Raw genomic sequence first — 23,947 nt, forward strand, 5'->3', positions numbered from 1 at the left:
GCTTCAAGGTTTATGGTATCTAATGGTAAAGAATAGTCTACACTATGATGACAATATAAAACTGTATTTTAATTGTGATATATGTTTTGCTAGAGGCAAAGCAAACACTATGTGTAATACTCAATTCTGAATTGTATAATAATTATTTTTAATAGTAATGCGATTGAATATAAGTTAATGTGAATGTACAATGGATTCCATTAAATGCACATTTCTGAGCTTGACAATTAGTATACATGTAAACAAAAGTTATGAAGTTTACTTCTGTTAAATATTGTTTTGAATACAGTTAATAACAATATTTTAATTGCTATGTACACTGTACATGAATAGTATGAACTGAATTATTTCAATAAAAAATGTAGAAGTTCATTACATTTGAAGCATTGATTGATTATTTATTTTGAAAAGAAAAGTAATTTGATTACAGGCTTGACAATGACCAGAAATAAAGAGTTGAGAAAGAGTATTGTAAATGTGATTGGGGTAGCCAGGTGGTAAGGGAGAGGGGGCTCACCTGAAAGAGGCCCTGTATAATATGAAAGGAATAAATATCTTTAAATTAGTTTGAACTCTCATAGTCGATAAAGAGTAAATAAATGCGATTTGCATAGCCAGGGGGTAAGGGGGGGGGGGTGGGCTCACCTAAAAGAGGCCCTGTATAATATGAAAGGAATAAATATCTTTAAATTAGTTTGAACTCTCATAGTCGATAAAGAGTAAATAAATGCGATTTGCATAGCCAGGGGGTGAAGGGGGGGGGGGGGGGCTCACCTAAAAGAGGCCCTGTATAATATGAGAGGAATAAATATCTTTAAATTAGTTTGAACTCTCATAGTCGATAAAGAGTAAATAAATGCGATTTGCATAGCCAGGGGATGAAGGGGGGGGGGGGGGGGTGGCTCACCTAAAAGAGGCCCTGTATTATATAAAAGGAATAAATATCTTTAAATTGTTGGAACCCTCATAGTCGAGAAAGAGTAAGTAAATGTGATTGGCGTAGCCAGGGGGTAAAGGGGGGTTAGGGGGCGGGAGGGCTCGCTCAATACAGACTCTGTATAAAATAGAGAGAACAAATATTTAATTTCAGTCAGAACTATAACAGTCGAGAAAGAGTAAGTTAATGTGATTGGCACAGTCAAGCGGGAATGAGGAGGGGGAGGGCTCACTTAAAACAGGCTCTATATTAAATAAAGAGAATACAAACTTTAATTTTAGTTGGAACTCTCATAGTCGAGAAAGAGTAAATATATGCGATGTGCATAGCCAGGGGGTAAAGGAGGGGGGGGGGGCTCACCTAAAAGAGGCCCTGTATTATATTAAAGGAATAAATATCTTTAAATTAGTCGGAACTCTCTTAGTCGAGAAAGAGTAAGTAAATGTGATTGGCGTAGCTAAACGGGAATGGGGAAAGGGGGGGGGGGAAGGGGGGGGGGGGGTTGGCTCACCTACATGTAAAAGAGGCCCTGTATTATATTAAAGGAATAAATATCTTTAATTTGTTGGAACCCTCATAGTCGAGAAAGAGTAAGTAAATGTGATTGGCGTAGAGTGTAGACAGGTGGTAAGGGGAGGGGGGCTCGCTTAAAACAGGCTCTATATTAAATAAAATAATACAAATCTTTAATTTTAGTTGGAACTCTCATAGTCGAGAAAGAGTTTTAAAAAATGTGATTTGCATAGCCAGGGGGTAAGGGGGGGGGGGGTGGCTCACCTAAAAGAGGCCCTGTATAATATGAGAGGAATAAATATCTTTAAATTAGTTGGAACTCTCATAGTCGATAAAGAGTAAATAAATGCGATTTGCATAGCCAGGGGGTGAAGGGGGGGGGGGGGTGGCTCACCTGAAAGAGGCCCTGTATAATATGAGAGGAATAAATATCTTTAAATTAGTTGGAACTCTCATAGTCGATAAAGAGTAAATAAATGCGATTTGCATAGCCAGGGGTGAAGGGGGGGGGGGGGGGGCTAACCTAAAAGAGGCCCTGTATTATATTAAAAGAATACAAATCTTTAATTTTAGTTGAACTCTCATAGTCGAGAAAGAGTAAGTAAAGGCGATTTGCATAGCCAACGGGTAAAGGGGGGGGGGGGGGGGGGGCTCACCTAATAGATCCCTGTTTTTACGAACATCTTTTAAATTAGTCTGAACTCTCATAGGCAAGAAAGAGTAAGTAAACGTGATTGGCGTAGCCAAGCGAGAAGGGAGAGGGGGGGGGGGGGCGGGAGGGCTCGCTCAATACAGACTCTGTATAAAATAGAGAAAACAAATATTTAATTTCAGTCAGAACTATAACAGTCGAGAAAGAGTAAGTTAATGTGATTGGCACAGTCAAGCGGGAATGAGGAGGGGGAGGGCTCACTTAAAACAGGCTCTATATTAAATAAAGAGAATACAAACTTTAATTTTAGTTGGAACTCTCATAGTCGAGAAAGAGTAAATATATGCGATGTGCATAGCCAGGGGGTAAAGGAGGGGGGGGGGGGGGCTCACCTAAAAGAGGCCCTGTATTATATTAAAGGAATAAATATCTTTAAATTAGTCGGAACTCTCTTAGTCGAGAAAGAGTAAGTAAATGTGATTGGCGTAGCTAAACGGGAATGGGGAAAGGGGGGGGGGGGGGAAGGGGGGGGGGTTGGCTCACCTACATGTAAAAGAGGCCCTGTATTATATTAAAGGAAAAATATCTTTAAATTTGTTGGAACCCTCATAGTCGAGAAAGAGTAAGTAAATGTGATTGGTGTAGAGTGTAGACAGGTGGTAAGGGGAGGGGGGCTCGCTTAAAACAGGCTCTATATTAAATAAAATACAAATCTTTAATTTTAGTTGGAACTCTCATAGTCGAGAAAGAGTTTAAAAAAAAAAATGTGATTTGCATAGCCAGGGGGTAAGGGGGGGGGGGTGGCTCACCTGAAAGAGGCCCTGTATAATATGAGAGGAATAAATATCTTTAAATTAGTTGGAACTCTCATAGTCGATAAAGAGTAAATAAATGCGATTTGCATAGCCAGGGGGTGAAGGGGGGGGGGGGGGGCTAACCTAAAAGAGGCCTGTATTATATTAAAAGAATACAAATCTTTAATTTAAGTTTGAACTCTCATAGTCGAGAAAGAGTAAGTAAAGGCGATTTGCATAGCCAACGGGTAAAGGGGGGGGGGGGGGCTCACCTAATAGATTCCCTGTTTTTTACGAACATCTTTAAATTAGTCTGAACTCTCATAGGCAAGAAAGAGTAAGTAACTGTGATTGGCGTAGCCAGGGGGTAAAGGGGGGTTAGGGGGCGGGAGGGCTTGCTCAATACAGACTCTGTATAAAATAGAGAAAACAAATATTTAATTTCAGTCAGAACTATAACAGTCGATAAAGAGTAAGTAAATGTGATTGGCGCAGGCAAGCGGGAATGGGGAGGGGGGGGCTCACTTAAAACAGGCTCTATATTAAATAAAATAATACAAATCTTTAATTTTAGTTGGAACTCTCATAGTCGAGAAAGAGTTTTAAAAAATGTGATTTGCATAGCCAGGGGGTAAGGGGGGGGGGGGGTGGCTCACCTAAAAGAGGCCCTGTATAATATGAGAGGAATAAATATCTTTAAATAGTTGGAACTCTCATAGTCGATAAAGAGTAAATAAATGCGATTTGCATAGCCAGGGGGTGAAGGGGGGGGGGGGGGGGTGGCTCACCTGAAAGAGGCCCTGTATAATATGAGAGGAATAAATATCTTTAAATTAGTTGGAACTCTCATAGTCGATAAAGAGTAAATAAATGCGATTTGCATAGCCAGGGGTGAAGGGGGGGGGGGGGGGGCTAACCTAAAAGAGGCCCTGTATTATATTAAAAGAATACAAATCTTTAATTTTAGTTTGAACTCTCATAGTCGAGAAAGAGTAAGTAAAGGCGATTTGCAAAGCCAACGGGTAAAGGGGGGGGGGGGGGCTCACCTAATAGATTCCCTGTTTTTTACGAACATCTTTAAATTAGTCTGAACTCTCATAGGCAAGAAAGAGTAAGTAAACGTGATTGGCGTAGCAAGCGAGAAGGGAGAGGGGGGGGGGCGGGAGGGCTCGCTCAATACAGACTCTGTATAAAATAGAGAAAACAAATATTTAATTTCAGTCAGAACTATAACAGTCGAGAAAGAGTAAGTTAATGTGATTGGCACAGTCAAGCGGGAATGAGGAGGGGGAGGGCTCACTTAAAACAGGCTCTATATTAAATAAAGAGAATACAAACTTTAATTTTAGTTGGAACTCTCATAGTCGAGAAAGAGTAAATATATGCGATGTGCATAGCCAGGGGGTAAAGGAGGGGGGGGGGGGGCTCACCTAAAAGAGGCCCTGTATTATATTAAAGGAATAAATATCTTTAAATTAGTCGGAACTCTCTTAGTCGAGAAAGAGTAAGTAAATGTGATTGGCGTAGCTAAACGGGAATGGGGAAAGGGGGGGGGGAAGGGGGGGGGGGGTTGGCTCACCTACATGTAAAAGAGGCCCTGTATTATATTAAAGGAATAAATATCTTTAAATTTGTTGGAACCCTCATAGTCGAGAAAGAGTAAGTAAATGTGATTGGTGTAGAGTGTAGACAGGTGGTAAGGGGAGGGGGGCTCGCTTAAAACAGGCTCTATATTAAATAAAAGAATACAAATCTTTAATTTTAGTTGGAACTCTCATAGTCGAGAAAGAGTTTTAAAAAAAAAATGTGATTTGCATAGCCAGGGGGTAAGGGGGGGGGGGGGGTGGCTCACCTGAAAGAGGCCCTGTATAATATGAGAGGAATAAATATCTTTAAATTAGTTGGAACTCTCATAGTCGATAAAGAGTAAATAAATGCGATTTGCATAGCCAGGGGGTGAAGGGGGGGGGGGGGGGCTAACCTAAAAGAGGCCCTGTATTATATTAAAAGAATACAAATCTTTAATTTAAGTTTGAACTCTCATAGTCGAGAAAGAGTAAGTAAAGGCGATTTGCATAGCCAACGGGTAAAGGGGGGGGGGGGGGGGGGCTCACCTAATAGATTCCCTGTTTTTTACGAACATCTTTAAATTAGTCTGAACTCTCATAGGCAAGAAAGAGTAAGTAACTGTGATTGGCGTAGCCAGGGGGTAAAGGGGGGTTAGGGGGCGGGAGGGCTTGCTCAATACAGACTCTGTATAAAATAGAGAAAACAAATATTTAATTTCAGTCAGAACTATAACAGTCGATAAAGAGTAAGTAAATGTGATTGGCGCAGGCAAGCGGGAATGGGGAGGGGGAGGGCTCACTTAAAACAGGCTCTATATTAAATAAAATAATACAAATCTTTAATTTTAGTTGGAACTCTCATAGTCGAGAAAGAGTTTTAAAAAATGTGATTTGCATAGCCAGGGGGTAAGGGGGGGGGGGGGGGTGGCTCACCTAAAAGAGGCCCTGTATAATATGAGAGGAATAAATATCTTTAAATTAGTTGGAACTCTCATAGTCGATAAAGAGTAAATAAATGCGATTTGCATAGCCAGGGGGTGAAGGGGGGGGGGGTGGCTCACCTGAAAGAGGCCCTGTATAATATGAGAGGAATAAATATCTTTAAATTAGTTGGAACTCTCATAGTCGATAAAGAGTAAATAAATGCGATTTGCATAGCCAGGGGTGAAGGGGGGGGGGGGGGCTAACCTAAAAGAGGCCCTGTATTATATTAAAAGAATACAAATCTTTAATTTTAGTTTGAACTCTCATAGTCGAGAAAGAGTAAGTAAAGGCGATTTGCAAAGCCAACGGGTAAAGGGGGGGGGGGGGGGGCTCACCTAATAGATTCCCTGTTTTTTACGAACATCTTTAAATTAGTCTGAACTCTCATAGGCAAGAAAGAGTAAGTAAACGTGATTGGCGTAGCCAAGCGAGAAGGGAGAGGGGGGGGGGCGGGAGGGCTCGCTCAATACAGACTCTGTATAAAATAGAGAAAACAAATATTTAATTTCAGTCAGAACTATAACAGTCGAGAAAGAGTAAGTTAATGTGATTGGCACAGTCAAGCGGGAATGAGGAGGGGGAGGGCTCACTTAAAACAGGCTCTATATTAAATAAAGAGAATACAAACTTTAATTTTAGTTGGAACTCTCATAGTCGAGAAAGAGTAAATATATGCGATGTGCATAGCCAGGGGGTAAAGGAGGGGGGGGGGGGGGGGCTCACCTAAAAGAGGCCCTGTATTATATTAAAGGAATAAATATCTTTAAATTAGTCGGAACTCTCTTAGTCGAGAAAGAGTAAGTAAATGTGATTGGCGTAGCTAAACGGGAATGGGGAAAGGGGGGGGGGGGGAAGGGGGGAGGGGTTGGCTCACCTACATGTAAAAGAGGCCCTGTATTATATTAAAGGAATAAATATCTTTAAATTTGTTGGAACCCTCATAGTCGAGAAAGAGTAAGTAAATGTGATTGGTGTAGAGTGTAGACAGGTGGTAAGGGGAGGGGGGCTCGCTTAAAACAGGCTCTATATTAAATAAAAGAATACAAATCTTTAATTTTAGTTGGAACTCTCATAGTCGAGAAAGAGTTTTAAAAAAAAAATGTGATTTGCATAGCCAGGGGGTAAGGGGGGGGGGGTGGCTCACCTGAAAGAGGCCCTGTATAATATGAGAGGAATAAATATCTTTAAATTAGTTGGAACTCTCATAGTCGATAAAGAGTAAATAAATGCGATTTGCATAGCCAGGGGGTGAAGGGGGGGGGGGGGGGCTAACCTAAAAGAGGCCCTGTATTATATTAAAAGAATACAAATCTTTAATTTAAGTTTGAACTCTCATAGTCGAGAAAGAGTAAGTAAAGGCGATTTGCATAGCCAACGGGTAAAGGGGGGGGGGGGGGGGGCTCACCTAATAGATTCCCTGTTTTTTACGAACATCTTTAAATTAGTCTGAACTCTCATAGGCAAGAAAGAGTAAGTAACTGTGATTGGCGTAGCCAGGGGGTAAAGGGGGGTTAGGGGGCGGGAGGGCTTGCTCAATACAGACTCTGTATAAAATAGAGAAAACAAATATTTAATTTCAGTCAGAACTATAACAGTCGATAAAGAGTAAGTAAATGTGATTGGCGCAGGCAAGCGGGAATGGGGAGGGGGAGGGCTCACTTAAAACAGGCTCTATATTAAATAAAATAATACAAATCTTTAATTTTAGTTGGAACTCTCATAGTCGAGAAAGAGTTTTAAAAAATGTGATTTGCATAGCCAGGGGGTAAGGGGGGGGGGGGGTGGCTCACCTAAAAGAGGTCCTGTATAATATGAGAGGAATAAATATCTTTAAATTAGTTGGAACTCTCATAGTCGATAAAGAGTAAATAAATGCGATTTGCATAGCCAGGGGGTGAAGGGGGGGGGGGGGGGGTGGCTCACCTGAAAGAGGCCCTGTATAATATGAGAGGAATAAATATCTTTAAATTAGTTGGAACTCTCATAGTCGATAAAGAGTAAATAAATGCGATTTGCATAGCCAGGGGTGAAGGGGGGGGGGGGGGCTAACCTAAAAGAGGCCCTGTATTATATTAAAAGAATACAAATCTTTAATTTTAGTTTGAACTCTCATAGTCGAGAAAGAGTAAGTAAAGGCGATTTGCAAAGCCAACGGGTAAAGGGGGGGGGGGGCTCACCTAATAGATTCCCTGTTTTTTACGAACATCTTTAAATTAGTCTGAACTCTCATAGGCAAGAAAGAGTAAGTAAACGTGATTGGCGTAGCCAAGCGAGAAGGGAGAGGGGGGGGGGGGCGGGAGGGCTCGCTCAATACAGACTCTGTATAAAATAGAGAAAACAAATATTTAATTTCAGTCAGAACTATAACAGTCGAGAAAGAGTAAGTTAATGTGATTGGCACAGTCAAGCGGGAATGAGGAGGGGGAGGGCTCACTTAAAACAGGCTCTATATTAAATAAAGAGAATACAAACTTTAATTTTAGTTGGAACTCTCATAGTCGAGAAAGAGTAAATATATGCGATGTGCATAGCCAGGGGGTAAAGGAGGGGGGGGGGGGGCTCACCTAAAAGAGGCCCTGTATTATATTAAAGGAATAAATATCTTTAAATTAGTCGGAACTCTCTTAGTCGAGAAAGAGTAAGTAAATGTGATTGGCGTAGCTAAACGGGAATGGGGAAAGGGGGGGGGGGAAGGGGGGAGGGGTTGGCTCACCTACATGTAAAAGAGGCCCTGTATTATATTAAAGGAATAAATATCTTTAAATTTGTTGGAACCCTCATAGTCGAGAAAGAGTAAGTAAATGTGATTGGTGTAGAGTGTAGACAGGTGGTAAGGGGAGGGGGGCTCGCTTAAAACAGGCTCTATATTAAATAAAAGAATACAAATCTTTAATTTTAGTTGGAACTCTCATAGTCGAGAAAGAGTTTTAAAAAAAAAATGTGATTTGCATAGCCAGGGGGTAAGGGGGGGGGGGTGGCTCACCTGAAAGAGGCCCTGTATAATATGAGAGGAATAAATATCTTTAAATTAGTTGGAACTCTCATAGTCGATAAAGAGTAAATAAATGCGATTTGCATAGCCAGGGGGTGAAGGGGGGGGGGGGGGGGGCTAACCTAAAAGAGGCCCTGTATTATATTAAAAGAATACAAATCTTTAATTTAAGTTTGAACTCTCATAGTCGAGAAAGAGTAAGTAAAGGCGATTTGCATAGCCAACGGGTAAAGGGGGGGGGGGGGGGCTCACCTAATAGATTCCCTGTTTTTTACGAACATCTTTAAATTAGTCTGAACTCTCATAGGCAAGAAAGAGTAAGTAACTGTGATTGGCGTAGCCAGGGGGTAAAGGGGGGTTAGGGGGCGGGAGGGCTTGCTCAAAACAGACTCTGTATAAAATAGAGAAAACAAATATTTAATTTCAGTCAGAACTATAACAGTCGATAAAGAGTAAGTAAATGTGATTGGCGCAGGCAAGCGGGAATGGGGAGGGGGAGGGCTCACTTAAAACAGGCTCTATATTAAATAAAATAATACAAATCTTTAATTTTAGTTGGAACTCTCATAGTCGAGAAAGAGTTTTAAAAAATGTGATTTGCATAGCCAGGGGGTAAGGGGGGGGGGGGTGGCTCACCTAAAAGAGGCCCTGTATAATATGAGAGGAATAAATATCTTTAAATTAGTTGGAACTCTCATAGTCGATAAAGAGTAAATAAATGCGATTTGCATAGCCAGGGGGTGAAGGGGGGGGGGGGGGGGGTGGCTCACCTGAAAGAGGCCCTGTATAATATGAGAGGAATAAATATCTTTAAATTAGTTGGAACTCTCATAGTCGATAAAGAGTAAATAAATGCGATTTGCATAGCCAGGGGTGAAGGGGGGGGGGGGGGGCTAACCTAAAAGAGGCCCTGTATTATATTAAAAGAATACAAATCTTTAATTTTAGTTTGAACTCTCATAGTCGAGAAAGAGTAAGTAAAGGCGATTTGCATAGCCAACGGGTAAAGGGGGGGGGGGGCTCACCTAATAGATTCCCTGTTTTTTACGAACATCTTTAAATTAGTCTGAACTCTCATAGGCAAGAAAGAGTAAGTAACTGTGATTGGCGTAGCCAGGGGGTAAAGGGGGGTTAGGGGGCGGGAGGGCTTGCTCAATACAGACTCTGTATAAAATAGAGAAAACAAATATTTAATTTCAGTCAGAACTATAACAGTCGATAAAGAGTAAGTAAATGTGATTGGCGCAGGCAAGCGGGAATGGGGAGGGGGAGGGCTCACTTAAAACAGGCTCTATATTAAATAAAATAATACAAATCTTTAATTTTAGTTGGAACTCTCATAGTCGAGAAAGAGTTTTAAAAAATGTGATTTGCATAGCCAGGGGGTAAGGGGGGGGGGTGGCTCACCTAAAAGAGGCCCTGTATAATATGAGAGGAATAAATATCTTTAAATTAGTTGGAACTCTCATAGTCGATAAAGAGTAAATAAATGCGATTTGCATAGCCAGGGGGTGAAGGGGGGGGGGGGGGGGGGGGTGGCTCACCTAAAAGAGGCCCTGTATTATATAAAAGGAATAAATATCTTTAAATTTGTTGGAACTCTCATAGTCGAGAAAAAGTAAGTAAACGGCTTCCTTAATTCAGGTTCTGTATTACATGGGGAATGGGGGGGGGGGGGAGGAAGGGTTCCCCTAATACAGGTTCTGTATTAAATAAAGAGAATACAAATCTTTAATTTTAGTCGGTCGTATCATATTTGAGAAAGAGTAGGGAAATATGATTGGCGTAGCTCTGGGGAATGGGTGGGGAGGGGGGGGGGGGCGGGGGGCTTGCTTAATTCAGGTTCTGTATTACATGGGGAATGGGGGGGGGGGGGAGGAAGGGTTCCCCTAATATAGGCTGTGTATTAAATAAAGAGAATACATACATGTATCTTTTATTTTAGTTGGAACTCACATATTCGAGTAGGAGAGAGAAAAAGTGATTGGCGTAGCCAAGGGGTATGGGGAGCGGGAGAGCTCACTTAATACAGACTCTGTATTAAATAAAGAGAAAACAAAACTATAATTTTAGTCGGACGTATCATATTTGAGAACGAGTAGGGAAATGTGATTGGCGTAGCGACGGGGTGAAGGGGGATGGGGGGGGGGGGGGCTCACCTATGAAGGTCATGTATAAAATAAAGAGAAAACAAAGTAATTTCAGTCTGACTTTTTATGGTCGAGAAAGAGTTGGGAAATGTGATTGGCGTAGCCACGGGGAATGGGTGGGGGGGGGGGGGGGAGGGCTCGCTTAATTCAGCCTCTGTATTAAATAGGGTATGGGGGGGGGGGATGTTCCCCTAATACAGGCTCTGTATTAAATAAAGAGAATACAAATCTTTAATTTTAGTTGGAACTGTCATAGTCGAGCAAGTATAAATGGCTCACCTAATAGAGGCCCTGTATAATATGAAATGAATAAATATCTTTAAATTAGTCTGAACTCTCATAGGCGAGAAAGAGTAAGTAAATGTGATTTGCATAGCCAGGGGGTAAAGGGGAGGGGGGCTCACCTAATACAGGCTCTATATTAAATAAAGAGAAAACAAAACTATAATTTCAGTGAGACGTATCATAGTTGAGAAAGAGTAGGGAAACGTGTTTGTCATAACCCAAGGTTGAAGGGGGGGGGGGGGGGTTGCCTAATACAGGCTCTGTATAAAGTAAAGTAATTTCAGTCAGACGTATCATAGTTGAGAAAGAGTAGGGAAATATAATGGGCGTAGCCACGGGGCAAAGGAAGGGGGGATCTGGAGCTCACCTAATACAGGTCATGTATAATAAAGAGAAACAAATCTTTAATTTCAGTCGGAACTATCAATAGACTAGATAGAGTAAGCAAATATGATTAGCCACAGGGAAAAGGGGGAGGCTCGCATAATGGAGGCTCGCATAATGCAGGCTCTGTATTAGATAAAGGGAAAATAAGTAATTTCAGTCTGACTTTTTATAGTCGAGAAAGAGATGGGAAATATGCTGGGGCGTAGCCATGCGGAATGTGTGAGGGGCCAGGGGAGGGCTCGCTTAATATGGCCTCTGTATTAAATGAAGAGAAATCTTAGGTTACCCAACGCTAAATCTGAAGAATTCTGTTTCTTATAAGGACAAATAACAAAAATAACGTGTTTCTCGTCCGGAAAAAGATGGCTGCCGTACTAATTATAGCTTTCCAAGTCTATCTAATTCACATATATGGTGCTATGTGAGTATACTGATGCCATGTATGACAAAACAAATGATTTGTATCACCTTAGAATAGACTCTAGAAGCTATTGGAACATCATCGCAACCCTTCTTTTTTTTGGGGGGGGGGGGGGGGTTGTATATTTCAACTAAATAGTAAATAGTAAACAAAAGGAGGCAGCGGGCAAAAAGGAGGCTGGCAGGGACGAGAAACACTTCACTTTTGTTATTTGGTCTAACGCTAAACCTAATTCAAACCCTAACTCTAACTCTAACCCTAACCCTAACTCTAACCCTAACCCTAACCTAACCCTAACCTAACCCTAAGTCCCTAATTAACCCTAACCCTAACTCTGGGTCTATGTACATAAATCCTAAAGTTAAGCCGAGTAATTTACTCAATTACTGTTTGATATCAACTGTTCTCAGCCTGAATGTCCGGATAAACAACCCGTTTATCAAACAAACGGCCGAGGGTAAAGTAAGAATTATGTGCTCGCGTACTCTCTTCGGAACAGCAGCTTCCCCCTGCCAGAGTTCTGGGGAGCTTGCTGATTAGATCTACGTAATATTCACAACACAAACATCACAGAAAAGACGGAGATCTTATCCATCATTTACAAATTTCTTACCAAAATTGTTGATCAGAGCTTGAAGTCGAATACGATGAATAAATAAAATGATGGCCACCGACTTCCGATGTGTTTTCATGATTTTGTGAGAGATTAGACACACTGTTTCACTCCGACTGGGATCAGAATCGTGACACATGTACTCGCTTTAGAGCCCCATATATGTTTACACGTAGTTTATCACTTTCGACCAAAAGAGGGCGTATTTTTAACACATTAGAAATAACCCTTTTTCCAAACAGATTTTTAACTTATAAAAGTGGGAAAATATAGTTCTAAAATCCTATAAAAGCAAAATCTAACATCTGTTTGATATTTCAGAATAGCATTTGAACAAAAATAAAACAAATATATGGTCAAACTAGGTGTATGAATTGACCCGAAAGCTGGTTCACAATGACAATCTCCCATTCATTCATACACATTCTCTAGAGATGCCTTAAATTTCACCATGAAATATTTAAGTTTTCAATGCTAAATTTCCTTTTATTTCAACAAAAAACGAAAAATAGTTGTTAAATAATCAATTAATAACATTCATTTATAATCTTCATCGAAAAATTTGAAATTATGAAGGAAACTAAAACCTAAATTTTGTTCCACAATGACAAATTTTATAGATGTGCTATTCGTCCAAAACAAATATTTAATATGTAAAAAATTAATTAAAAATATTTTCTTGCATAATTTCAGGGAAAAAAATGATCATTTTTATTTATTTAGGGTATATTCTTTGTCCGGAGCACCATCAATTCTTACTGCACTACTTTTATTACAATTACAGATAAGTTTTAGTTTCAGAGAGAAAAACGTTTTTTTATATAGATGTACGTACTTAACTAGTATATTGTTCATCTTGTCTTTTTTGCAATTTTTCGAAAACTGAAAAACGAATTGAAAAATCAATTCAATGATCAAAAAGGAATAGAAATGCTCTTTATATCTCTTTTGGAGAATATGGAATTCGCCAAGAAATGAAAAAGCTATGTGGCTTTACATAAATTTTGGTTCACTTTTACATGTTAAAGAGAGAGAGAGAGAGAGAGAGAGAGAGAAAGAAGGGGGGTGGGAAGAGAGAGTGAGGAAGACAAATACATCATTTTAAAAAAATGGGAGACAGAGAGATAAAGAGAGAGAGAGAGGGGGGATAACAGAGAGAGTAGAGCAAGATACAGAGATGAGGAGAGGGAAGGAGGTAGGGAGAGAGGAGAGAGACAGAAAGAGAAAGAGAGAGTTAGAGAGAGAGAGAGAGAGAGATGGGGTGAGGAAAGCTAACAGTACAAAGTTCAAAAAGTTCCTTTAGTTCAAGGTAATCAAAAAATAGATTGTCACTGTGGATGACACCTTGTAACTCAAAATTTTCTATTTTTATTCTTCATAGTTTTGTAACTATAAAGAACCAATATAATGCTCTGATAAACCCATCTAATGCATGTCTACATCAATGGCTTCAAGTGAACTGTACAAGGATGGCCATCAATGTTCTCATTTTATGTTAGACATGACATAAAACAAATTCTCACTTTTTTGAAAATTTAAGGTAAGAACTTTATCATCTTGTCTACAGTATATATCCTCCAAGAAATATTTAAAAAAGATTGCATTCAAATTAATTTCATAGTCATACAATACAATCATCACAATAATTGGCAGGAAATATTCTGCAAATTTAAGAGTTTTGTCCATTTTGTTCATGTGCATTGATTCCTCCACCAGTAATGTGACAACGAAAGCTTTGCACAGACTGCCATCTATCTGGCAAAAACATATATTTGTGTCGAACAAGGAAGTAAATAAAAATGCAAACAAGTTTTGCTCAAGCCAGATCTATTTCCGCAAAGAAAAACATAAAAAGCACTTAAAAAGAGTTCAACATGAAGCCAAAATAAATACAGCATGTTCTTGCTGATTGAATCACAAGTTCAAACTGCCAAAATATAATCAAAATTTGTATTCCCATACCTAAAATGATTTGTATTGCAGATGTGACAGGGTCATTCACTCCAGTGGTATCATAGGCCATTACATCTGTGGAACCTGTTAAAAGATGGAGAAACAAAGAAGAACAGAAAATAGAATGAACACAAATTCTTTATTTTGTTTTGTTTCTCAAAACAATGTAGCTCACAAGAGCAAGGTCCATTGTTTATTTGCATTCGAAGTAGAGCATTGAAAGGATAACAAAGGAAGGATCAAAGGTTTAGTTTGTGTACTTTACCTCTTAAGTTGATCATAATCTAACACTATATAAACAGCAATTGAAGAAAAGGTCCACTCAACAAGACCAATCAAGGTGTCATTAATAAGCAAATATATTTATTGTTTTATAGCTATGAGTTCCTAAATTTAGGTGATCTAGCAAATTCTAAACAAATATAAACCTATTGCACATGGAATCTGAAATAAGATCAAGATAAAGATAAGATAAAGTACATTGACATTAAACAAAATTCCATGTTAATGATCGTTTCAATTGTGAAATACCAGTATACCTTGCATGTACATGTATAAAGCATTCAAAATCATAGACAAAAAATACCCCATTCCATTTTCTTCATATTGATAGGGTATCCATAAAATCATAAACAAGATATGCACACATAAAGTGTACACGAATCATTCTCATGTTCATCCATTTTTCTATTGAAACATATTTATCACAATAATGTGTTAACGCATAAACACTACAAAAGGTAAACACTGGAGTCAAAAGACATTTAATGGATTTGTTGAACGTGCTGATGCAGCAGACTCTCAGGGAGACCTCTGGTGGGCCAACTGAGTGATTCACTGAATGCCTCTCAAAATAACTAATTGATAACGTACCATACAATGCATACAAAAAAGAACAACTATAACCACCTCCAAATGAAGAAAGCAAAAAAGTTGCTGCACCTGCCATGTGGTCTCTGTTAATACCCTTTAAAGACCAATATTGCACATTTTGTGGTTTGGCCTACTCAGCATCTTTTGATTCAGAGCCGTAACATTATACCAGATGCATAAAAAGAATGGACAATTATTTTTTCTGCATACCTTGTGTCCATACTAGCTGCATAACCATATTACCACATTCCTTTTTATTCCAGGAATTTTAAAAAGGAATACCGGTATATGCTTTTAAATCCTTAAGAGAGGTTCAATATCACAGTTTTTCAAACAAAATTGGCAGTTCTCCACATAGCTCATTCCCATGGATACTGTTTACAGTGACGTAACATTCGCTCAGAACAATGTAGCAATAAAGTTAAAACTTTTAATACCAATTTGAAGATGAAAATGAGAACAGTCTTCTTGATCATAGCCCTTATATATTCCCTTCCTGAGAAGGCTTAATAACTATATGATGATGATAATAATGGGGACTCGAATTTCCCCTGATTCTTGTTCTCACCTGCTGGTATAATGCCTACTCTGAGGCCTAGAGGTACCGGTACAGATGCTGGGTTGTTAGGGTCTATACCTTCCTCTTGCTGGGTTCTTATTAGTAATCCATTCACAATATCAGCAAAGGTACCATCTCCACCAACAGATACAATACTAGATTGAGAAATGAAAAGATAGCGATCACCCTTTATAAGAGCATCAAACACAATATATATTGAAACTATATTTCCACCGACACATAACAAAAACTAGACTTGAGAAATGACAAGGGCATTGATCATAATGTCACATGAACAATAATCACTGAAAATGTGTCAGCAACAGCAGATACATGGACATAGCTCTCAAGAGAAATGAAAAGACAGAGAAAGCCTTTATCAGAGCACTGATCACATACATGTAGGTCACATAATTATATTGACAGAAAATGTATTTCCATCAAAAAGTACAATGCTGTCGTAAGAAATGAAAGATAGAGACTTACTAAAGCCTTTAGGACTACCACACAAACAATATTCATTGTACATTGATACAATATAATCATAATAATATAGGAATTTTGCATATTGTATACAGGACTCTAGAAAAAAATGCTATGGTTACAATTGTTCTGCAGTCAATATCTTTGAACAGAATTCCCATCTTCAATCCTGGTACAAACACTTTACCGGTACCTACATGTAACCCTAACTCTAGATGTGACATAAAACTCTATTTCAACACCAACTCTAAACCTGTATCTTTGACAAAATAAAACCCCGGAGCAATTGGGGGGGGGGGGGGGGGGAGTCACCATGTTCATGTACAGGTGTAGATGCAGGATATTAACTTACTTACAAACATCCAAAAGGAAATATCAATATGGAAATAAAACTTAACTTTATACTGAGCCTTCACCAGGTGTGCTTAAGATATTTACAAACATTCAAATTATAGAAATGAACCTTGTGCCAATAAATTCAACTCATGAGTACTTTGATGGATGGGACTATATTTACTGAATTACTGTTAATATTGACCTTTGGATAATACTCCTCTTTTATTTCTGTATCAATAACGATATGAAAATCCATGATGAAATGTGCAACTTAATATTTAATAGCAATGTCAAGCAGGAAAAACATCATCAGTCTCAAGTGTTTTATTCAAATCACTATAGAAATGTACTGTTCATGTATTTGCTTAATTCTTTCTCTTGTTCATGGAATCTAACATTGGCTGGGAAATTTCAAGGCAGATATAAAATGAGAGCTTTCAGTTTCAAACTTTCAATATCTCAATATGTTTCTGTGTATACAACAGCACCTTTTACATTTCTCTTTCAATTATAATACTTTGTCATTTCATATCAACATGAAATGCTGGCACTCGATCATATCAGATATATTCACTTTTTAATTGATTTTTTAATAGAATTTTTATATCCACAAAAGCATTTCTACAAGAAACTAGTTCATTCAAGGCCGAACTTGATAACAATCGTAGTTAAAGAACAACTTGGCATCATTGGCCCTGCAAATTGGGAAGGAAGCAGCAGTATCAATATTTGATCAACCTGTGTTGTTCTGGGAACACCTACTTTGGCCAGAACTTAAAGGTACATAAACCTATCTCCCATTCTTGTATATTCTTTTAAGAAAATAAAACTTTTTTATTATGAGATATCATTGCATTGAAAAGTCCATTTCCTTCATAAAAGTTTGATGAAGAAAAAAAAAAAAAATTCATCAAATGTATACAAATATAGGTTATGTACATGTAGTAAGCGTACAATATTGAATATGAAACACCTGATCATAAAACACTAATTCCCAATGAAAAGCATGCACCATTTAGGTTTAATAACTAGTTATATGTAGCTAATGTTTTCTTAAAATTTCCATTTCTCCCATGACAATTGTTTGCATAAAAAAAAAGATTTCATCAAATGTGTAGGCCTAACAATATGAAAAAACTTGGTCATAAAAATCGCAGCTTCCCATTAGAACATACACCATGTAAAACAAATTGAACACAAGTTCACCATGCCTTTAATTCAGAGATAAGACATTAATTTATTCAGGCCGGGTGACTGATGATAGTTCCTTGAACCCTCAAACTTTTAGGAATAACATGGTACGTCACTCTATTGTGAACTGAGCAGACCTGTGTTATCAGTAATTATTTAGACATTGACATCCCATTATTAAGTAAATTGTTTTGTCAATATACATGCACATGAATATGTTACTCATTATGAAGTGTCAATTTATTTTCAATTTGTATTATCAATCATTATCCAAATATGAATGTATTCATCTAGAGTAAAATGCACGCCAAAGCATACTTAAATTGATATGAAAATTGATATGAAAATTGCAAAGTGGACATTATACAATCTTTCTTACACCTAACTGTGACTAAATGACTTTGCTGCACTTTTATTGGTGTCCATTTTCATTTAGGCTTATATATTAAATTACACATTCAATAAGCACAGGTGTGCCCACATACATTTTTTAACGATGGGTTTAGAAAAAAATATGGAGTGTAAGATCTTTTTACGAGCGAGTTCAAACTCAGTTTAGATATGACAATACACACAAGCCATCGTTATGGTCTAATGGAGTGGGGCTGTTTATAACGTTCTGGAGGTTGTCATGAAAACGTTGAATGTGTACAACACAAACCTACAATGATTGTAAGATAAAAATAAGTAGCAAGTTATTTCCTTTTCCTGAGAGTAGAGAAAAAAAATACAAGGAAGTGGTTATAACCAAATGATTCAGTGTTTTCGGTGCCAAATATGTCACATTTCATGCATTTTAAGCATTTCATCACAGATCTACGTAAGCAAGCTGTGGGGATATGGTAGTGAATTGAATTCAGACTCATGCTACGTCTCAACAAATGTTCCTGCAGTGTATTTATATAGTGGTTATACTAACATTCCTATTTCTATAGAAATGCTTATAAATGTAATCCTTCATCTAAATAGACACTATCTCTCTCTCTCTCTCTTCCTCTTCCTCCCTACTGGAATTCTATCTAGTAGCAGAAACCACACCTTATACTGCATAAAGTACAAAACAAAGCTGAGAGAGTAAGAGGCACCAAGGCAGAAAGGGAGAAAAAAAAGAGAAAGATACACTGAAACCAGCTCTAGAAACTACCTGTTTAGAAACACCACATATTCAGATTCCTTGAATTGTGATTCTCAATGATGTAAAGACCACTTTTCTTTACTCCTCTAAGAAGCCTTTTATACAGGTTACACTGGTAAGTACAAGAAAAAGTAAAAAAGAAGACGCTTAGAAGCCAAGATTTTTAATCTTACCCATCAATTCCAGTGAGGTCCATCATCTGCATGAGTGACTTTGCATGATCAGGGCCTTCTGTGACTGTAAAATTGAAAATACAGATTGAATTATATCTGTAAATTAAAGGAATTCTGTGAACAAGATCTTTTTCATAAAAAGCAACTTAAATCATGTGCCTTTGGAATCATCTGTGTTATTTTAACACCACACTAACATCATAGGAAAGATCTATCATCTGACCCAAAGAGGCTGACGTGTATTACATAATTCATAAGAAATCCTTTTATATTCCAGTTGAAGTAGAATCTTATCTTTTTAAAATAATGCTTTACTCAGTCCAATACTTTGTAAAATGTAAATTATACCAAAATAAAATCATACTCCATCGGTTATCTATAAAAAACACATAATAATTATTCATAATGATCTAATACAAACTTGTATGCTGACAGAGAGAGAGAGAGAGAGAGAGAGTGAGAGAGAGAGGGGGGTTGGGAGAGAGAGAAAGAGGGGGGGGGGGAGAGAGAAAGAGGGAGAAGAGTGCACTGTAGATATAAAGACTTTTTTGACAGTAGGGTGAACAAGAATGAATGTATTTGGTGTCATTGGTGACTCACTTGTCATACTGGTCTCAATATCTGCTAGGTGGAATAGAGGCGCTACCTTAATGTCGTAGACTGACTGTCCTTTTCCTTTACCCCCGTATGGATTCACTATCACATGTAATCTCTTTGGTCTGCCATGACCTATAATCGGGAGTCAAATCAAACATATCACATCAAACGCTATGTTTCCTTCATTTCAATGAGTCACTAGTTATTTTTAAACAATCATTTTTTTCCCCTGACATTCACATACATGTACATGTAAGTAGACAAATACACATTAATCAAATTGAATCCCGAATCCCTATTCCCCAAATATAAGAGAAGAAAATGACGATTAATTCAAAGTGTGTATGCTTGCATTTCCAACTTAATGGCAAAATATGAAGTGTTGACAATATATAAATCATTTTCAAGTCTGTTGGCCTATTTAGATTTTGATTGCAAAAAGTCATTAACCTATCATAAGAGGGAAAATGCTGACTTTAATAATAATGATGATGAACTATCTATAATTGTAATCTATAATTTTCTTCCAGTATATCTTTATCTTTGCTTATGACAAAAATTGAATTTCATGAAACAAAAACTACATGTACATGTGGAAAGAGGAATTAATGAACCATCATAATCTTGGCAAGGGAAGATGTTAGCCTGTTTGGCCCTATGCCGACAAGAAAATTGCCCAGAACTAGTTACAGTTTTATCACAAAATACAAATTCTCATCCAAGGTGAAACACATTTTTGTACTTAATTTTTTGGACATATTAATTAATTTGGAAAATCTGTTAATCTGTAGTCAACCATGAACTGTCTGAATCTTAGTCAGGATTTAGAATGTTTCCATGACAATTTTTATTTGCTATTTCTTCATGTTTATTTGATTGCCTTCCAATGCAATCTAGAACTTAAATAAATATTTCAAATTTTTGTGCTGAACTCTCTCACAATGTGAGGTGAGAACAAACAAAAAGTTATTAAACAGGAATAAATTAAGATAAAACAATACAAAGTACAAAAGAAGCAATAAAACTACAAGTGAGATTTTGTATACAACATTTCAGAAATTTACAAAGCCCACTACAATAGTACACTTTACAAAATAGATTCTAATACAATATTATACACACTACACTTTTCTGACTATATGCTCTGTTCACAAGTGCATACAAATATGTGCATTATGAAAATGGTACACACATATTCATATTGTATGGTTATAATGAACGGTATTTATGGCAAACTCTTGTGCATCTCACTTGCATTGAAGCAGAAACATGTTCAGTCTTGCATGTTAAGGCTGGTATTTTGCATAATTACCTCCCCGTGTAGATTTGAAGTTTTCATATATCAAGTGTTAGTCATTCTCAAACTGATTTAATTCTACACCTTTCTCAATGTAGATCAACTTATGTTAATTGTGGTGGAACAAACTGTATCCTTCTTATAACTTCAATTAAACAATAGATGCGTTTTTTTTCTTTTCAGGAGCTTCTTTACACACACACACACACACACACACACACACACACAAACAAAACAGAAAATATGAAAAGGGGTATCTTCTCATAGTTGATATTTTATTGGGTTTTGGGGGGGTCGTTGTTTTTCTGTTCTTTTTATTCAGAGCTGTTTGGAAGCATTCAACACCTGATTAAAAATTCTCTGCTCTTGTCATTGTTCTCATTTGCAACAGAGTGTTTACATGTGCAAATGTCAGGAATGATTAATCTGATACAGCTGCATTGCAGCAACTACATGTATCTTATAAATTTACAACCCATGTTTCCCATTCATACTTACCCAAATACTAATAACTTAATCACATAAAAAACATTCATATTATTACACTCTTACTCTAAGTAGGGTAAATTTTCAATCCAATTACACACTAGTGCTATACAATGTTAATGTTAAAATTTGCAGCCAATAGCAACACCAAACCCATTTTTCATTTCAAATTTATTTAAATGCTTTGTGTAATTTGGAGCAGATATATTGTATTACTATTCAACTTAGAAAACCCTATCTAAAACAGCATGATCATCATCAATTGCAATTTCAATTGATCTTTTTCAATCGTGACTTATTTCTTTACTCTTCAAAGAGTTTATTTGTGATCGTTGGTCATAAAGAAATGCAAACACAAATCTCTTTTCAAGGATTTGTGTTTTCATTAAACTAACTCTCAAGTTAAACAATACACTCTAAGTCATATTAGCATTTAGGTCCTTGAAAAGATCTTCTTTGAATGTCACTCTTGATGAAAAATCTCTCCTTGAGGAATAGAATAGATTCCTAGGGGCTGACAATATAAAAATGAACCATTTCTCTATTTTCTCACCTTGTTGTAGAGCTGTCTTTATTCTATCAACCCACATCATACAGAGCTCTTGATCATGCGAAGAAAATGTGACAGCTTGGACTTTCCACTTCGTTTGTCGACTGTTCCTACCGACATACACTATGAGGGAGGAGAGGAATGAAATCAGTACAGTTTTAGATCAAAGCTTTCATTAGATTACAAAGAATAAACAAGTCATGTTTTTAAGTTCTTTTTCATACCCTCATTGCTGACAAGCCTTAATTTACTTTTTTTTTAAAATCACTTCACATTGTATATCATTGTTTAAGCAATATATGATACTTATACCGGTACTAAAGAATGAAGATTGCTACATTCCCTAATCAATGTTTCACATATTACATTGGATTAAACATATGTTATAGACATGAAATGATTCAACATCTCAAGCAAATATAAGTTTTTTTTTAATCAGATCATTTATCAAAACTCTCCCAGCTTCCATTCAATGTTACAACAGCATATTTTGTTGACATATGAATTATAAGGTAATCATGCATGTTTGTCATTAAAAACAAGCATAAAAATTAAATCAATATTATAACAAATTCCAGCTTTTATTTTTTTACCTGTAAAGCTGAATAAAGGGTGATGGGTTGATGGTGTAAAGACCTGAAAGAGTTGACCCATTTGAGACAGGGTCATCATGTGGTTTCCATCAGGTGAAGAAGGCTTCTCTGGTCCCTTCAGACGAACCCCAACGATGCGATTCAGCTGGATGCATTGGTGGTTGTCTGCAATATTGATCATAGAAGAGAACATTAATGTTCACAGGTAGCTCATTAATAACCAAAGCAATTGTGTATCACAGGTGAACCTTTGAAGGGGGCACTGGGTGATGAGCATCTGGCAGGGGGGGGGGGGGGGGAGGGGGTGAGGGGGGGGGGGGGGGGCGAGGGAGGGCACCGGTCTTACTCATTTAAATGTGAATTAGTTACCCCATTGTCGACTGGAGGGGAAGGGGGTCCTACTAAGTACCAACTGCTTTTCTTGTCATTTGTCCTCTCCCTTTTTCCAGGAGGTGGGGATGTGGCTCCTTGGCCTTGCCAATGCTTCAATCCCTATGGCTATAGCAGTTTAGGCATACACGTGTGACATAGCTAGCCACTGATTACATATTATAAATCTGACTACACAATACACATAACATACAAAATGAATTAGACTACATTTACATATGTACATCTAATTTGAACTATAATTTAACATTTCTTTGCAATGCCTCCTCATACCGTTGCATGGCACCACAAATACTGAAATTTAATTAAAAAACATCTCACACAAAAAAAAACTCAACACCAAAAGCATGAAAAGAGGACACAAAATTCTAGGGCCTGAAAGAGTAGAAATGATTTCTCAATCTTCAAATGAAAACACGAACATAAATGTAAAACAGGGGTAGATTTCTAGGCTAAATTATAATATATTTTATTTTATAATTAGCTAGAGTCTATGGCACTTTACGGATGCAATCCAACGACTCACGGAGTTGGTGATGCATTCCAAGTGTGGAGGATGCCTCCCACCACGTTATCGACTGGGAGGAGAGTCGCACATCACAAGATTTCCTTTCGATGTCAAACGTCGCCTGCAGATCGGCAGAACTCGATTCCTCATTCCTGCTTGAAGTTGAATTCACATGCTCCATTTCTCCGCAAACCCGCTAAATTATTGAAAAGACGGGCTAGAACTCTTTCTTGAGGACTGCCTTAGAACAATGAAAAATAAACTGTCAGAAAAGAACTTGCACTCTTTCTTCAGATCATCTCAACGCTATTATTATTAAACATGTATCCAGAGCGAGAGAAACCATTGTAAATACAAAATGAAACAACACGGTACGGTGGCTTCGTACGTTGGTATACGGTGCACGCATATTGCATCGGAGAGAGCCAGACGAAAGGCCAACAAACTTTCTCTATTCTAGTCTGAAATTCATACGTAAAATTAAATGTATATTTACATTTACATTGCGAATGATTTGTGTTATACTC

General features: G+C 37.7%; 1 protein-coding gene across 1 annotated transcript; it reads right to left on the minus strand.

Moving 5' to 3' along the window:
- Positions 1-14,034: 14,034 nt before the first annotated feature.
- On the minus strand, positions 14,035-23,726 carry LOC115919524 (ceramide kinase-like). Its single transcript, XM_030973576.1, has 7 exons — positions 23,439-23,726; positions 22,523-22,687; positions 21,933-22,052; positions 19,600-19,728; positions 19,000-19,063; positions 15,691-15,836; positions 14,035-14,333 (listed from the first exon to the last, which is right to left on the minus strand). The coding sequence occupies exons 1-7, from the start codon at positions 23,599-23,601 to the stop codon at positions 14,155-14,157; spliced, it is 966 nt and encodes a 321-aa protein (XP_030829436.1). The 5' UTR covers positions 23,602-23,726; the 3' UTR covers positions 14,035-14,154.
- Positions 23,727-23,947: the final 221 nt, after the last annotated feature.

The sequence above is a fragment of the Strongylocentrotus purpuratus genome, unplaced genomic scaffold (assembly GCF_000002235.5).
Source record: "Strongylocentrotus purpuratus isolate Spur 01 unplaced genomic scaffold, Spur_5.0 spur5_scaffold_6, whole genome shotgun sequence".
Classification (NCBI taxonomy): domain Eukaryota; kingdom Metazoa; phylum Echinodermata; class Echinoidea; order Camarodonta; family Strongylocentrotidae; genus Strongylocentrotus; species Strongylocentrotus purpuratus.